Source organism: Stegastes partitus, unplaced genomic scaffold (assembly GCF_000690725.1).
Source record: "Stegastes partitus isolate 25-593 unplaced genomic scaffold, Stegastes_partitus-1.0.2 Scaffold1136, whole genome shotgun sequence".
Classification (NCBI taxonomy): Eukaryota; Metazoa; Chordata; class Actinopteri; family Pomacentridae; genus Stegastes; species Stegastes partitus.
The window spans coordinates 140,672-158,004 of record NW_007578867.1 but is presented as its reverse complement, the minus strand read 5'-3'; the positions used below and the strand labels follow the sequence as shown (position 1 = coordinate 158,004).

Sequence of the window (17,333 nt, the reverse complement as noted above, 5' to 3'; positions counted from 1 at the left end):
CAAACAAATTAGGCAAAGGCAATAAGATAGAAAATAGAGCAAGATAACATTAAATTAAATGCATCTTAAACAGCACAGGGAAGTTGAATAAAGTGCAAACAAATTTTTATAGAATATTTAAAATTCATTCACTAACAGCAGAAAAATACAAAAGATAGAAAAAATAAAAACATATGGAAAAATAAATCTTTAGCTTGCTTTTGAAAATGTCAACACTTGGAGCAAGTTGAAGTTTCACCAGGAGGCTGATTCCAGCAGTTAGCAGCATAATGATGAAACATGACTTCACCGTATTTGGTCTGAACTTAGATTATTCAGAAACTTATGGTAGGGCCTTAAATTCAATTCTGTTTTTATCTAGAATCCAGTGCGGGGATCTGAGAATTGGAGTCATGAGTTCTCTCTTCTAGCAGCAGCAATTTAAATGAGTAACAAATGCACTCTATGAGTAATAAAAGCATGAATACTTTTCTCTAGATCTTGTTTGGACGTTCAGTTTCTCAGTTTCGCAGTGTTTTTGAGGTGTCCGAATAAGGATTTAGTACAGCTTTGATGTCGTTACTGACATATAGATCCTCATCTATAATTTAACTGTTTGGTTTCTGACCACAAGAACGTGATAGATCAAGTTATTTATTGGATCCTAGTCTTTTTTTCTTCTGGTCAAGGAGCTGGCTGCTGTTTGTCACTGCTACAGTAGATGTCAGGCTGTGACTTGCAGTGAAATATGAAGAACTAGAAAGAGACGGATGTGTTTTCACAGCCTTTTTTTTTAACTCTGAGTCTGTTGTTTACTAAGAATAGTTCACTGAGATGTTTCTTTTATGTTGTCTGGACCACATCAACCCTGCAGGAAGCTTCGTAAGGACATTCCATCTAAAATCCTGATCCAGCTGTGCCTGGCCCTGCTGTTGCTGAACCTGGTCTTCCTGGTGGACGCGTGGCTGGCTCTCTATCCAGACTCTGTGGGCCTTTGCATTTCCACCGCCTGGTTCCTTCACTACTTCCTGCTGGTTGCCTTCACCTGGATGGGACTCGAGGCCGTCCACATGTACTTGGCTCTGGTCAAAGTCTTCAACAGCTACATATCGCGCTACATGCTGAAGTTCTCGCTGGTCGGTTGGGGCGTCCCGATGATCGTGGTCATTATTGTCATTGCGATTGACAAAGATAACTACGGTCTTGTCTCCTATGGAAGGTTTACTGATGGCACGACTGATGAATTGTGAGTCTTCTGTCCAAAGGCTGATTTGCACATCATTCTGCACAAAATCCAAAAAAAGCAAACAAATATGGCTCCATATGAAATCAATCAGCTCAAAATAAAACCCTTGACCTCTCTCCCGTCCTTGTCCTTTCCCACAGCTGCTGGCTGAAGAATGACATCGCCTTCTACGTGGCCGTCGTGGCCTATTTCTGTGTCATTTTTCTCTTCAACTTCGTCATGTTCATCGTCGTGTTGGTCCAGCTGTGCCGGATAAAACGGCAAAACCCTCACAATGTTCAGCACCGAACCACACTGCAGGATGTGCGCAGTATGGCGGGGATAACCATCCTCCTGGGCCTCACCTGGGGCTTCGCCTTTTTTGCTTGGGGGCCAGTTAACCTGGCTTTCATGTACCTATTTGCCATCTTTAACTCCTTACAAGGTGAGTTGACTAATTTGGGTGTAATAGTGGGAACATTTAAGACTGGGTAAGAGTAGACAGGTTGAAACAACTTCAGACCAATGGGTGCAAAACTACCCATTCAAAGTTTTTTTTGTTTTTGCATTTTTGTTGTGTTATTTACCCAAACTTATGGCAAACTTACATATATGCATTATATGACTATATGCTATTGATTAATATTAACATGTAATTTTAAACATCATGTGAACATAGTTTCGTTCAGCTAACAATGTCTAAAGTCTAAAGGTTTTAACTTTAGTGTGTTGTGACCGTCATCGATTTGATTTTTAAATCTAGTGATTTTTAGTGTGTAGTTTTGGTGAAGTGACAGTGTAGCATTACAACAATGAAGTCAGTCTGGGCCAAAAACTAAATCTGACAGCCTGTAATAATCCAACATTTAGTTGGATTATCTAAACCAATTTCTTCTGAGATATGACTGCAGGTCAGGGCACCTGCAATGTCAGTCGTAATACCTGATTGTATAACAAAATACACAAAATGTTGTAAGTTTGCCTTCATTTTGTCCAAATGTCACATGTTTTGCAGACATCATCTTGTTCCCCTGATTTGTTAAATTACAATTGCTTTGCAGGTTTCTTCATATTTGTCTTCCACTGTGCGGTGAAGGAAAGTGTGAGGAGGCAGTGGAGGACCTACCTGTGCTGTGGCAAGATGAGACTAGCAGAGAACTCGGGTTAGTAATGTTCACTTTACATTTCACTGCTGCTCCAGTCTGGCCAGAAACCTGTATGATTAAAATTCTTGTACTTCAAAGTGAAAGATTTAAGTTTCTGCATGAGGATTGTAATTAACCACATTTTAACCTCGATCACGTGGAATTTATATTTTTTTACAGAATGGAGTCGCACTGCGACACAGAAGACTGTGAAGAAATCGTCCCTGACCAAACTAACATCTCTTCATTCCTCAAACTCCTCAAATTCCAACAACTACAACAACTCAACCAGCTCCTCTACTTTCCTCGTCAGCGAGTCTTCAGAGCCGAGTCACGGCGTCGGTAAGAGGAAACATTTTAAAACTGTGATTGTCGCAACCTCCTGACAGTAAGATGTTAACATTAGGAGTGGTTTTAAAATCTCAAGTCAGGTGAATTGATGATTACTTATCCAAAAACTTTACACAAGCTTTTAGGGCCTTAAAGGATTCACTAGTGTGCCCCCCTTTATTTTTCTGTAGCCCTTTCAAAAATATCTGTTGTCAGATAAGCAGTAACAGTAGTTCTGTGTTACAGTGAGCCCATTTGACGACAGAGTAATCACAGGAGATGAAGATCCCAGTATGGACGTGATCCTCAACGAGATCAACAGCCAGTACAGAAACCCACAACCGTCCTGATGCAAATACGACTGAACCAGTCTATTTACCAGCACTTATTTGTAAATACTTGTATAACTGTGTAATTTATGTATCGCCTCTGTGCACGTAGCATGTACTGTATCAGCTAAATGTTTTGTAATGGGACAGTAGAAATCCTACATTCCACATGAAACTTGATTTTTATATTCTACCTTTATCCTTTTATTAATTGTACCTTTACAACCAACCTGGACAATCGTTATTGTTTGAACAGAGATGTTATCTTTATAGGTTTTTATACTCCAAAGGTAAATTGTATGCACTGATGTTTATCAAGTTGGTGAAAGTCCAGTCCGATATGTTAGATTAGAGACATGGTTAAACCCAATGTATGCTGCACATAAATCTACATTTCTAAGAGCAGATTTTGAGCTAATAAAACTGACTTTTTTGTTTTTAGCAGTGTTAAAATTTCTTCATGTTTCGATGGACTACAGCAGGCAAATGCTGCAAATACAAAACAGCTCAATAAATACCTCAACCACAAAAGGAAGAACTATTTAACAGTGCTTTCAAGTAAAAAAAACTACACATGAAGGGCCAAATATTAGATTTTGTTTTGCTAAAGTTTTGAAGACAGAAGTGTTGCAAGGAATTATCCTATAAATCATAGTTTATAGAAGCAACAGTCTCGTGCTTGGCGTGTTTTAGTCTCAGCTAAGGTCTACTGGTTTATCCTAAGATACATATTAATTTCTGTTAAACAGCAATGAATCCAATACTTTCAATTTTTAAGACATGATGAAAAAAGATTTTGACCGTCCCGCCTGTTATTTTTGGAAGTCTGTTGTACCGGTTGGCACTTTAAATATTAAGTCCTCAATAAACGTGTCCATCCATGTATCAATAAAGCATTTTTTGTTATTAAAATTTTGTGACTTTTTTTTAACTTGAAAAAGACGACCGTCAAACAGCCGAGACATTTTTCCCCCAACACACTTTAATTGTAGATGGTCACAAAATTATCTCAAGTAGGACAGAACAGCATTTGGTGAAATTATAATGAATAAATAAATGTCCCACAGGGTCGATCAAATGTGCTGTGTACTTTATATGCAAGCTACATTCACTGTCCTTTACATGCACCTAATATAGTCTTAAAAAAACTTAAAGTATATCAGGAGAAACCAAAGGTGCAAATAAAACATGACATAAAGACAGCACGAGCACAGAAGGTGGCGTTAACGTGGAGGAATTGTTTCCCTTTTAAAACACATTTGGACTTAAAACACTTCAGTCTCACTGGGCTTGATCACATTGCCTCCATTCAACCTGAAAGAATCAGATCACATTTGAGTGGCAGTAACAAAAATAAAGCTTCATGAAGCTTAAAAGCGACTCAGTTCAGGTAGGCTGTGCCTAGGCATCACAAGATCTGAGCTCATAATGCAAGATTAAAGAAAAAAAAATAAAACAAGAGAACACACACACCTATGGTAAGATGAGTTACACCATATCATCAGTGTATCAAATCAGTGTTTCAACATCTAACAGTTCCTCCAGAGGACATGCAAATGGACAGTTTAAATCAAGTAACATAAATGAAATACAACTGAGAAGTTGTAGCAAACAAAACACAACTAAAACACAGGAAGGAAGAGAAGGGTGGAATGGGGATAGTAGAGCGGGGATGATAAAACTGTCAGTGTTCCCCTTAAGATGTGCTCAGACTGGATTCAAAGTGACTCTTATGCTGATTCATTCAAAGCAACACGGGCAAATTAAGTCGGGAGTGTTTTGCAGTCCATGCTTGTTAACTAAAAACAGCTGATTGCCGTGCTGTTGTTTGCTGCAGTCACTCAGCTGTAGCTCACTATAATATAATCATAACGGGCAAAGGCTGCCGAGTGTGACGAGGAGTGTGCCTGTGCGAGCATCAGCAACTCAGACTCAGGAATTACAGTTCTTTTTTAAAAATGGAAATCCCCTGTAGTAATGAATTTATCTAAACTTTGTGTTGCCTCTTATTTTCACGTCACGCTCAGTCTAAGCACAGCTTTAAGGCTACAGGAGAAAGGAGAGGAGCATTCACATTCCAGCTGCTGGGAATTAAAGCAGAGAAAACTGGAGAGTCTTTACTTCTTCCATGTGGTGTAGAAGACCCATCTGATGCGATACGATTAAGGACAGAACACAACAAAACACAGCAGCATATTGTTTTATTCTAACAGATATTTTTAGCTCCTACGGTCTGCTTCAAGTCGGTCCAGACACGAGCTCATACCTCGTCTTACGAACATAATTGTTAGTTATGTTAAATATACGTGATAACTGTAGAGTACTCACAGTCATCCGGTTCTCTTATGAATGTGATTTTATTTATTCCTCTATCGTTGGCATTTTTGTTATTGCAAACCAGTGCTGTGTGTGGCTGCTGCTGAGCTCACGCATTAACATTACACCAGAGGATTTGCTATCAGCACCGAAATAGTAGACACAGATTTGTACACAGTTTCTGCAAGTCGTGTAAATGTACGAATATGTCTGAGTCCAAAACTGGCTGAGTTGTGTCTAGCTTGTGTTCATGCTGTAGTAATTACAATAGATGTGATGCTTGTGTTGTAACTACGAGTTCACACTGCAAACAGGGCTATTTTTGTTTTCCCCCATTTGGTTCAAAACTTTTTGACTATCTTGACTGTTTTAAACTTAAATGAAAGTTGCTTAAAACTTATAAGTGAGGTGATTAAAACTGAGTAAATGCCAAATCTCTGACCTTAAATAAAAATCAGATGTGAACCTTTAAGCAAACAGTATTTACAAACCTGTTCTAGTTTCAGTTTTGTAGTCATCAGTTCTAATGGCCTTGGGCCCTCCAAAGTAACGGAGAACACACTGAAACAACAAATCTTGACAAGGCAAACAAAAAAAAAAGAAAAAAAAGCACCCTTCAGGCAACCAGAGAGGTTGTAATGTTCACAGTAAAGAACCTGTCGAGCACAAGGTTGTTATTACCAGTATAAGTAAGGGCCAGAGCTACTAAAAGAAGCTACAAACTATAGCAGGAGCACTGAAATAAAAAGCCCTCTAAGGAGGTTATTTTTGTCAGCTGTGCCATGTTCTTTGATCTGCATTTGATCGTTTGCAACTGATAAAAGGATACTGCTCCAAGTAGGAGGGCACACACACCACCTCTTTGCAGAAGTCCACGGGACACGAGAGCTTTCCCAGCTGTTCCTCATACAGACTCAGTGCCTCTGTCAGATTCGCGCTGTTCCCCTGATGATCAATAGGAAAAATACATTTAATGAAACACACCTGCGAATGATTTTTTTCATGCCGTAACCAGAGGGTTGTAAGTGGAACTGTTGTGTTCCAGTGCCTCTTGTTAGCTGCTTTCCCACACAATGAAACATTCCTGTTTGCCTTTTTAAAACTATGTTTGATATTAAAACATAAAAGCTTAGGTCTTAAAACAGTTTTATTCTTTCTATCAAACAACACAACCATTCTGTCCCTCACGATATCCAAATGACTGTGCTGTGCTTTCCAAATGACAACTTGGACAATGAATGCATCAAATAAATGCAGCAGGATATTCTGAAAACGCAGTTTGAGTCGGGCTTGAATCAGCCTTAGGGACGGACAGGTTTGTAATCAATGGAAATACAAAAATGAAACTTAAAAAGCACCTTCATCTTCCATGAAATTCATATCAACTGATGCTTTAAAAAAATGTTTATTAACACAATGCTAATATGAAGCGTTTACACTGAACCCACTAATCGGTTCCTAACTCACCTGTGTGAAGTACTTCCCACTGGGATGCAGGACTTGTATTGACAGATCTAAGATGAGACGCAGGAACTCCCATGTAGAGTCTACAAAAGCAGAAGTTGAATGATAATTATTCTGTGATGCACTTCTGTAACACCATGATGGATAGACAGATTGATTGATAGATAGATGGATGGATGGATGGATGGAAACCTTCTTCTGGCGCGGTGGATATCGGGATTGCAGTGAGGTCATTAATTACATAATCGAACGTCCTTCCTTCCTGGACGTACTTCTTCAGCAACGGAACGCAGTCCTCAATTAGTATCTGTGATCAATGAGAGAAGCAGATTACTCACTGCACACTTACCTAGCTCTTGTCTGAAAATCAGAAAAATCTGTTAATGTATCTGGCGACTTTGTCTATTGTTCTACATGATGTTAAATTATTCTTTATACTAACCATCACTCTAACTCTATACCAAAGATATACATAATCATCTCCACATTTATTAATTGCCTTACTTTGAATATTTTGACATTATCTCTGTTATGTGCTGAGGCCACATTTTTCACCCTTTTCCTTCAGTTTAGTTTTTTTTTTCCTCGCTATTTTTCGTTGAAGTTAGTTTTGTATATATCTAAATATTTCCAGGTGAGCATATTTAGTTACTGGGTTTTATTATTTAATTGGTGGAGTTACTGCTCCGCCTACAAACAGGCTGGCTTTCTGAGTGTTTGCTCGCTCTCACTCTTGCCTCCAGTCCTGCTCACCTCACAGGCTCCGCCTCAGACCTGTGCGCGCTCCCGACTCCAGCTGACACGCTGTCAGATTCCCTGATGCCAGTCTGGTATCTTTAGTTTCAGTTTTTCTTGTTTGACCTGGTGGGATCGGCCGTCCTGTTTTTGTTCGCCCTTGTGGCTTGGGCTTAGTTTGTGTTTTTCCCTTAGCTCAGGTGTCGGCACCGGCTTCGACGGCCCTGGATAGGGTTGGCTTGGCGCCACACCCTTTTTGTTTTGTTTGGCCGACCTGCCAGGTCCACCTGTAAGTTGCCACTTCTTGGGGCATGGGGTGGTTAAGGGTTGTTTTTTTTTTTCTCTTTCTCATTTATAAAAAGTTAAACCTGATAATTCAAGTCACTAATAAAATGGAAGTTCAAGAAACCCAACCTTTGTTTCCTGTGTCCCGTTGTAAATATGTTTGTCCCTTCTTTGGGCCATAACAATCTCTGGTTGAATATCTAATGCTTCTCTTCCTGTCCTATTTATATGACTTTATAATTCTTTTCAGTCAGAAAACCAGTGTTAACAGAGCCAGTTAAAACCCGGCTTGGTGTCTCTCGATCACCGATGTTAACCTCTGTAAATACACCCACAACATACAAATATGTATTCAACACTCACTTGGTAACAGTCTCCCGTCAGGTTGTCAAGGATGTTCCCGCAGGTTTTTCTCATGTACATTTTGCACCCGTCTATCACCTTCTGGTCAATGTGGACGCTCAGTTAAGGAACGATGGTGCAGATGTAGAAGTATGAGTAAAACAGTGTGTGAATAAACTGGGGGGACATCAAAGCTACAATACAGGAATAAAAAAAACAAAACAAAACAGCAGAACAGAACCCATAAAGGATATCTCCACCATGGTGATCATCTTTGGCTTTTGTTTGACCAACTCAGCAAGGATGCCTCCATCGCCTCCTCCCAGTATCAGCACCTCTTTCCCAGCATAATTCTCTTTTCCATTTCCTGTGATGGCTTGGGTGTAGGCAAAGTCACTCTCCGCCAGGTCTGCAAGAACATGAATCATTTACAATAGTTTCTCCCATACTTATGAACCATTGACACCTTAAATACCACTAAACTCAGTCATGCAAGTATAATCGAGTAAATGATTTTACACACTAGCAAGCAAACAATCATTATCTTACACGCCATGTGCTGCTGTGCTGTAATCACTTACTAACATCTCCATCGAGCACGAGGATATTTCCATACTGCTGTGAGTGCAATATTTTTATGTTTTGGTATGCAGAATCTTCTTCATACACCACCCGGTCGATGTCATACTCAATCAGTCTGCCGTCAGCCGTGGGCCAGTATCGGTCAATGTTCGCTCCTCGCACGATGGCCGGGAGCCTTGGAGGGAAACGGCGAACAATGCAGTCAAACAAGTTGCATGAAATACTGCGATCGCATTCCCACATCCAAGAACTTCCAGTTACTTACTTTTTAATCCTTGTAATATTGCCATTTAAGAGAACTTTTAGCTTCTTTTCCAGTGCATTTAAAAGCTGCGGGGAAAGAACAGAGAATTAAAAACACCGCAAGTAGACATGAATTATCCCCACATTGTAGGATGCTTCACAGCGCTACCTCGACAACATTCTAAAACATGGGAAGCAAACAGTGTCGCGGCCACATTGTTCCGCTGTGGTCTGCATGTAGGAACTCGATGTTCCGCAGAAATTTGGGGCGTGAAAGTGCATGTTTCCAGACAAAATGCCAGGAGTCAGGCAGCATGGTGGGACACTGGTCTGCATTTTATGCCAGTCCAAAAGCTGTTTAAAGGCCCTGCAAAATCAAATTAGATGTTTAGGGGTTTTAATTTGTCTTGTGTTGCAATTGTCAGTATCTGTCCCAATAATGATGGTGGATAATCTTGACAGTATTCTCAAGTCATTTCGTGGGAAACATTAAAAAAAAAAAATGCTGGTGACTCAACTTGCAGTCTGTGGTGTGTATTAATTTTGCATCCAGTGACAGGTTTTTTTTTTTTTAAATGTTTATATCTCTTCTCTGTGACTAGAAATTATAGTCGTGGGTGAGCTAGTGCGGTGGAAACTTGGATTCAAGAATTTAGTCGGAGAAGAGACATCATTAAGATTTTTCGTCTAGTGAAAAAAGATCCAAGTTAGTCGTCTCTGCAGAGAAAAGGAGCTGAATTTCTCACGCCACCCGTGAGTTTTTAGGATATCACTCTGACTCACTTCTGAGCCCAATGTCCTCCGCCTCAGGCTCTTTCTACCAGACAGAACCCTCCATGTGATTATTTATTCATCTGTGATTATTGATGGTTTTGCCTATTCACCAGATGAGGAAGTATCTGACGCGGTTCTTGTTAGTGATTCGGGACTTTCTGTTAGAAACCAGATGTTGTTTACGACTGCAAAAGATGATGTCTCCAGGTCAGTCTGACCTGATGGCCAGAACAGTAATAAGGAAGCACGCTGTATTTTCTGAAAATGTCATAGCAAGGGTTTGCTTTGGGTTTTTTTGTGTTTTTTGGAGGGTCATCACTGCATTTTTGGTTGTGGCAACTACCTCAAAAATTTCCCTTTTCCTTTTAAAATGTTAGTTTTGGATTTTCAAGTGGGGTTGTATGAGGTACTCATCCATAGATAATATCCTTATGATCGGACAGCAAGGTGAAGCTGTGTAAAATGTATTTTGCTACAAACAGGCCTTTCAAATGAAGAACTGAAGCCAAATATATCGCTCTCTTCAAAGCCACCAGACTCCACTGACAAAAACAGTAATTTCATCTTAGAGAACACAACAGTTGCTGATGCACCGCTGCCTTGATTCGCTAGTTTGTTCGTGTTATTGTGGTATTTTAAAACACTAGTTCAGATCTAAAAACACCAAAGCTGCACAATAACAAACCTGTGGTCAGTGAGGGCAAATTAGTATTTTTGTCAACATGGTGGCTTTTGGGAGAACAATATAATGGTTCGCTGGCCGTGATCCACTGTCGGAATATATCGATTATGGAGAAGTGCCTCATACAACCTGTGGGAGAAATGTAATCAAGGGTAAAGCCATTTAGGCCATTTCAACCATGTGTTTACATACCTAATATAATATATAATCATGTATGCTAAATGTAAGGATTGTAAATACTCACAAGGTTCCAAATTATTAAATATAAGAAAGTACTTCCCGTCAGCTTTGATGGAATTGTTTTGTGAGCCCCATGTGTATCATTTTGCGAGGTCACATTGTTCAGGCCACAAAACAGGCTCAACAAAAATGATATGAAGCTGTAAACAAAGCCTGCAGGGCCTCTCACAAATCATTTGGTAAAGCATCCGCTGAAGATGAGGGGAGAATCAAGTTATTACCATATATTGGTTGGCCTTCGACGCCCGCTGGGCAGGGTAAAGAGTTAACCTTGTGGCCTTCGTCAGTTGCAGTCAAGAAAACATCAGTGTTTTGTATTCAGGCTGTAGTGTACAATGAGCCCTGTGTGTTTTCTTGTCCTCAAATGTGCTTGAATAATTCTGCGAAAGCAGCAGCCAGAACATATTCCACCGCAAACCCCACCTTAAAAAAATCGAACAAACGCTTTAACCCTTGGTATGGAGGAAAATGGGTGGGATTTATACATTTTGAAGAGCGGAGAGTAGGCTTTCCTCGTGGCTAGTCTTCATGTTGAGCTAGCAGCTAACTTCCTTGGTCACAAAAACACCAGCAGAGGCCTGCACAAGCCCGTGGAGCTGACCAATCAGAACAGACCAGACTGTCTGGGCGTGCCAATGTTAGATTGTATCAGTAACAGACACAGTGGGAGGGATGCTCCACTGTTGTCAGTGGCTGAGATCAGAGTAAATTGGGGGACTGGTTGTCATGGTGAGGGAGGGTTGGGTCAGACAGCAGAACTGATCCAGGAGACGGCCCTCCCTCGCTCCTTGTGTTTACCAAAAGCATGTGAATAAACAGATGCAAATAGCACTCCGCCAGCCAGTTCTAACAGGAGCTTTAATACAGACAAGCTGTGCACAGATGTTCATCATGTCCTCGCATGACACATTTTGTGACACAAACTTTGATGTCTCCAGGAAACACTGCAGCAGGTAGTTTACAGTAAAGTCTGCTTTTGTGTAAGGCTATTAAATTTTATAGACTGATTATGGTTTTATTATGTCCCCTTACATGCTTAAAAGTTGGCAACTTCCCTTCAAATGCTGCCCCAAGGCACTCGCTGTCTGTTTCAACTTCAAGAAGATAAAGTGATTTTTTTTTTTCACTTACATTGTCAAGTTGTGCAATGTTATCCTCTTCGTAACATTGCAGATCAATGGTCACCAACCCACGGGAGTGCACACGCAGAATGGCAACCCTGAGAAAGGAAGTGGTAACGTTGAGCATGTGAAATGCAACAAAGTGGAAAAAGCAAGCAAGCGAACAAACAAACAAATAATCCTGTTGTCTCATTTGTGCATATTTGTGCATGTAACAGTTTTTCACAGGAAAAAGCATCCACTACATCACTGCTGGATTAAAGGCTGCCTCTCTGCAGACCACGTTTGTGCTCAGAATGCACCGTGAAAGTGTATTTTTACTCAATTATGGATAAATACATTTCAGCCTCTGTTTCACACTATCAAATCTACCTTCATTCATGCAGCCAATACCTGCAGTTTACCCGGACAGCTGAAACTACAACATTTTAGCATAGTCAATTATAGATATGGGGCAGAAAGTTAAAAGTAGCTCCTAACTGAAGGGAGGGAATAAAGACAAGGTATTTTAGTTGTAAACGGAGGTTCTAAGTCCGACAGGACAGGACAGACCTGCTTACAGTCAGTAATGTGTCTTATCACGTCCATGTTTTTCATAATGAACCAGCAGACATTGAAGAAAGCTTCAGTCGGCTCATCAACAAGTTATGCAACTATCCAGCAACAGTGGAGATGATAGTTTGCACAACTCTATGATACTTGGACACCGCAAATAGGCAGTAATGTACAGATCTTTGTACCTTTATCTGGCAAGTGCAACGAGAATGTATGTCTCAATGTGAGCTATTTCAGTTTTTACTTCATAGACGGTTTAGAGTTTGAACCAGCAGCATTAGTACTGAAACGTATTTCAAGGATTAAGCAAGAAATCCAATTTTTGTTAAAAAAGATAATAATAGCAATAGATTTAATATAAATTTAAAAAAAGGGAAACACAGTAGACGGTCCTGTGTAATGTCACTGTTCTTTATTAGGGCATCTCTCATATCAGATGATGCAGATTAATCAATACTTGTGTCCTGCTGCTGTCAGATGACTGCAGGGATTTAGTGAGCACAAGGAGAAGCCTTTTATAAAGCATAATGATATTCCGGCCTGTTACGGAATAAGCATTACTTTGTATTTTAAATTTAGACACATCTACAGACTGGGAGGAGGCTTAATAAAATGATTTGCCAACATTATTCCACTATTGATGTGGATTCTGTTGATAAAATCACCAGAGGCAGCAGACTGACAAAACAGACTTAGCTATAATAAACCTACTCTTAGTGTAAAATCACATTTTACACCAAAAAAAAGGCCTTAATTCATATACTGGTTTTGATGATATGAATAATTCGAAGTTTACATAGAAAATGGTTAATTTGATCAACAATTTCCCTGAGTTACCCTACCAAAGGGTTCAATAAAGTTCTAGTGCACAGGAGAGCACACTCCAAGCTTATTTTGAGATGCATTGTTACTGTATTTTTCCAAAAGGCTTGTTTGAATAGTCAAATTATCGGCAAGTTTTAGCTGCTGCTGATTGTTTCTTACTGACTTGGGAGTTTTAGGATGCCTTGTGAATTACTTTCAGACCAAAAAAGTAGGTGGCCCAAAGAGACTTTGGGGGATTAGGATTGTCTGCCTAAAAACAAGTACGACAAGAAAACAAAACTTGTTCTTACCGGCCATTCTTGCCAACAAACGTAGCAAGGTATCCATGTCCATTTGTGTCATGAACAGTCTCTGTCAGTTCCTGCTCATGAAATATGGACATCAGACCAGAAACTGTCGAGGCGGAGTCAACTGGGAACACACAGAGGATGGAACAATGAAAAACACAATCGCAACCTACTAAATTATAAACGGGCATTATGCAGGTAGAACGAACCCTGGCAGTGTAATATAATCACATTCACACAGTTGAGTTTGCACTACAGTACCACACATGAACAACTTCTTTTTAATTTTGTAGCTGCTCAAAGTGGAGCTAATTTCAACTCTGCATTTACAGTCGGATTGTTTAAAGTACTAGAGGATATCTTATTTTAAAGAGAACAGCCTTATCTATTTTTGTCATCTACTAAATGCATTTGTGTAAAAACAAGTTACTTTTGAGAATAGCATTAGTTTATAAAATGTGATGCATAGGTATGGATCAAACCAGATGATGCCTAACTTATTTTAGCAAACACCTTTACCTTAGAAAAAAAAGTGACATTTAATATTTCTGAATGTGAAATTAAATAACTGCACAATCCCTAATGCATTAAATGTAACTCAAATCTGATGTATGTTGTTTTTTACTAACATGCAGTCATATACTTTATTACCGTGACTAATTTAATGCTCATTTAACATTATTATTACACTATAATAACATTTAATACTGTATTATTCCATTGATTATCTGGACACTTCATTGTGGTGAAAGCAAATGTATGTAAAGTTTTGTTACCAAATACTGGAATAAGGATGGTTGCAAAACAGATTATATTAGGACTGACATATTACCGAGTTTATGTAGGTCTGCAATTGTTTTTGTGTGGGTCAAAAAGAAATCATCCTTCTGTCTCTGCATTATTTTACCTGCTCTGTACCCTACATTTCAGCCAATCCAGATCTCCTTATGCATTTAAATAACTTAAAACGACCAATCCAACTTGCCAAAAAGTGACTGCAGCCTCTACATTGTGACTGAAATGTTGTTTATGCATCAAAATTACATGAGTTAATTCTTTTTTTTAATTACCTAATTAAGTTTAAAGATTCCTTTAAACATAATCTTGTTTCAGATTATCATTTTACTTTATATATGGAACCTACCTGTACATCATGTTAATTACAATTTATTTAACAATATATCAGACCACGTGCTCTAAACATCCGAAACAACACTATAACAATGCCTATAATTAGTAGGTGTCATCCCTGATTACACTATAAACTGCAAATATTTTATTGGTTACACTTATGTAGTTACACACAGTTTGCTAAAGACAAACTTCTGCCATGACTACAGACACAAAGTTAGGTGCATTTGCATATTATGGCAGTCTGATCCGGATAATAGCCGCTGCAGGCGTTTTTTTTAACAAGCTTTAACAAGCAGCAACCATTAGTTTTATTGGCAGACGATCACCTTTTGGCACAACACCTGCACCAGCTCACTGCTCGCATGTACATTGCAACTCACACAAAAAACTACAAAAATGGCGGATAATGCGCCACTTCCCGTCCTGTGTGCTGGATTGAACACACTTTATTCACATTGTTAGCAGGAAAGGTATTGAACCGCTATCCACAGCACTGGGACTGGACACATCATGTATAACAACACACGAGCACGCAAATGGCATTAAAATGTTCGCCTACATTTACTTTAAGCTTGAAAGTACACTTTGTCAAACCTGTGTACATGTGTGTGCCACTACCAGCCATGTTCCGAGCTAATCAATGTACTGTTTTGAAGGGCAATCACAGCCTAGCAGGTTAATAGTAGCAGGCTAGCCGCTAGCTAGCATGCAGCCCTGGTGCAGCGACTCTGGAGCCGCCTGCGTTCATCGCGCCTTTCCTCACCTGCCGTGGAGAGGCTGAAGTCGAGGGTATAATGTCGCACTGCCATGTCTTGCTGCAACCGTCATCCATGCCTGGAATAGCAGGCTGCGAATATTTATCTGCAGAGACAGAGGGAGGGCCCTGCTACCGCTGCTGCTACCACTACCCACTGCACTCACCGAGGGAGGCGGGGCTGCAGCGCTGCGAGCCCGGGGAGGACTGGCTGCGGCCGCGGGGCGGAGGAGGAGCCGGAGCACGTCGTGCGTCGGGGAGCGTCTGAAGTTTCCAGCACTATTTATTGATTTCATGTTTTTATTTTTTTTAATTTTGTTTTGTTTTGTTTTTATAGGGGCGGGCCAGATGGTTTCACTGAAAATTTTGGAGTGGAATACGTAAACCAAAAGCCAAAGATTCCAATAATATTTAGTTGGTGATGGACTGATTGCTTGCAGATTTATTTTATTTTATTTTTATAGGGGTGGGCCAAATGTGGTCACGGAATTTTGGGGTGAAATACTAAAACCAAAAACCAAAGTTTCTGGTAACATTCATTCATTCATTCATTCATTCATTCATTCATTCATTCATTCAGTCATTCATTCAGTCATTCATTCATTGATAGATTTTTTTTTAAATTCATTTATTTATTTCTTCACTGTATTTATTCAGTTCTATGTTATATGTCAAATGCCAAAAGCCAAAACTATATTTCACAAATTCTGTTAAGCTGTTGCTGCATCAAAGCTGATTAAAAATTATGTCAGTGTGTGAGTTTTTAAAAATTTGTTTATATTCTGGTATATGTGGGTTTCTTATTTTACAGTTAATGTTGCTAATTTTTCTGTGTGCACACATTCATATAGGTACCGTTAACATTTTGGTTAGAGACACTGCAGAGTGTTTGAAGGGAAAAGAAATGTAACAATAAGCAAAACAGCAATTCTATTTAAGATAACATTTATTTATCCTGAATGAAATTCTTGTGCCCGATACTGCTTAGAAAACAAAATTACGTGAGAATAAATGCATACCTAAAGGAAAAGCAATAAGATACAAGTACAATACATTACAAAAAAAATTTAAATAAGTAGGCTAAGCTTACTTAAATACATAAGCAAGACTAGAATAGAAAATAAATCATGCAGGCAATAAGTCTGAATAATTAACATAGAAAAGTATTCGGTGTTATTTACTGTTTGTCTTCATGGTTGGTTCCTTGGTTGAGACTCTGGGTTATGGATTAATTCAGCACAACCAAGCGGCCAGCATTGGGCCCTGGAGTGACCGTAAGGTACTCAGCTTTTGCCTTTGTCATAGCTGACCTGCACTCTGGCCCAAACTGAGACAAGTAAAGGCTTCAGCGTCACAGAATCAGATCAATTCTTCCTCCAATATGAGGATTATCTTCAAACTCTTTAAACTGATGAGCTGGTCTCAACAAGAAATCACTTGTTTCTCACTGTCTGACATCTTCCAGATTACTGATAGGCCTGCTTATCTACCTCCTATGTAATCTATAATGAATTTCTTTGCCACATCATGGAACTGTACCTACCTACTCAGATTGTAAAGTATATGTGTGATTTTACTAAAACTGAGGATGACCATGGTACTAACCACTTTCCACTGTAACACACTTTAGTGGTAGGTAGCTTAAACCATTTCCTTTAAAAACCTGCACACAGCAGAAATGACTGCAGAAACTAGAATACAGCAGAAATGCTGTCTCCACATTGACCCCCTTAACCGTAACCAGTCTCTGTTTTACTACTGCTGTCACATTTTTACTTCTTGTGAGCTCATTTTTACTGTAATATAAAGTCCTGCACCTGTATGGAAACAGCACAACCTTATATAGAAATAGAGAGAGCTCAAAAATGTCTCTTGTGCAGTATGGCATAGTTAAAATATGTAAAAATGCAATCAACATGTACAACATTTCTCCATGCTTATCTCCGATCAGCTTACCTTTGGTTCATCCCAGTTCAGCCAACATGT

The 17,333-nt window shown here is 39.4% G+C and overlaps 2 protein-coding genes across 2 annotated transcripts in view; one reads left to right on the top strand and one right to left on the bottom strand.

Annotated features, from left to right (window-relative positions):
• LOC103368266 (G-protein coupled receptor 64) overlaps positions 1 to 3,921 on the top strand; it is a 12,996-nt gene extending 9,075 nt beyond the window's left edge. The window contains exons 22-26 of the mRNA XM_008296590.1: positions 854 to 1,225; positions 1,366 to 1,649; positions 2,266 to 2,367; positions 2,530 to 2,691; positions 2,926 to 3,921. Of these exons, the coding sequence (XP_008294812.1) occupies positions 854 to 1,225; positions 1,366 to 1,649; positions 2,266 to 2,367; positions 2,530 to 2,691; positions 2,926 to 3,029 (1,024 nt within the window). The 3' untranslated portion in view covers positions 3,030 to 3,921. The remainder of the gene's footprint in view (positions 1 to 853; positions 1,226 to 1,365; positions 1,650 to 2,265; positions 2,368 to 2,529; positions 2,692 to 2,925) is intronic.
• A 47-nt stretch (positions 3,922 to 3,968) lies between these two features.
• On the bottom strand, positions 3,969 to 15,518 carry sms (spermine synthase). Its single transcript, XM_008296580.1, has 11 exons — positions 15,357 to 15,518; positions 13,463 to 13,583; positions 11,803 to 11,890; positions 8,998 to 9,062; positions 8,732 to 8,907; positions 8,405 to 8,559; positions 8,172 to 8,261; positions 6,981 to 7,095; positions 6,792 to 6,871; positions 6,154 to 6,269; positions 3,969 to 5,156 (listed from the first exon to the last, which is right to left on the bottom strand). Exons 1-11 carry the CDS (start codon positions 15,400 to 15,402, stop codon positions 5,126 to 5,128), a joined length of 1,083 nt encoding a protein of 360 aa, XP_008294802.1. The 5' UTR covers positions 15,403 to 15,518; the 3' UTR covers positions 3,969 to 5,125.
• Between the last annotated feature and the right edge of the window lie 1,815 nt (positions 15,519 to 17,333).

Coding starts and splice junctions, on each gene's coding strand:
- sms (XM_008296580.1), bottom strand. CDS start 15,402: ATGGCAGTGCGACATTATACCCTCGACTTCAGCCTCTCCACGGCAG. Junction 8,560..8,731: donor CGTGCTCGATGGAGATGTTA/GTAAGTGATTAC, acceptor ATGTTCTTGCAG/ACCTGGCGGAGAGTGACTTT. Junction 6,270..6,791: donor GTGGGAAGTACTTCACACAG/GTGAGTTAGGAA, acceptor ATTGATCATCAG/GGGAACAGCGCGAATCTGAC.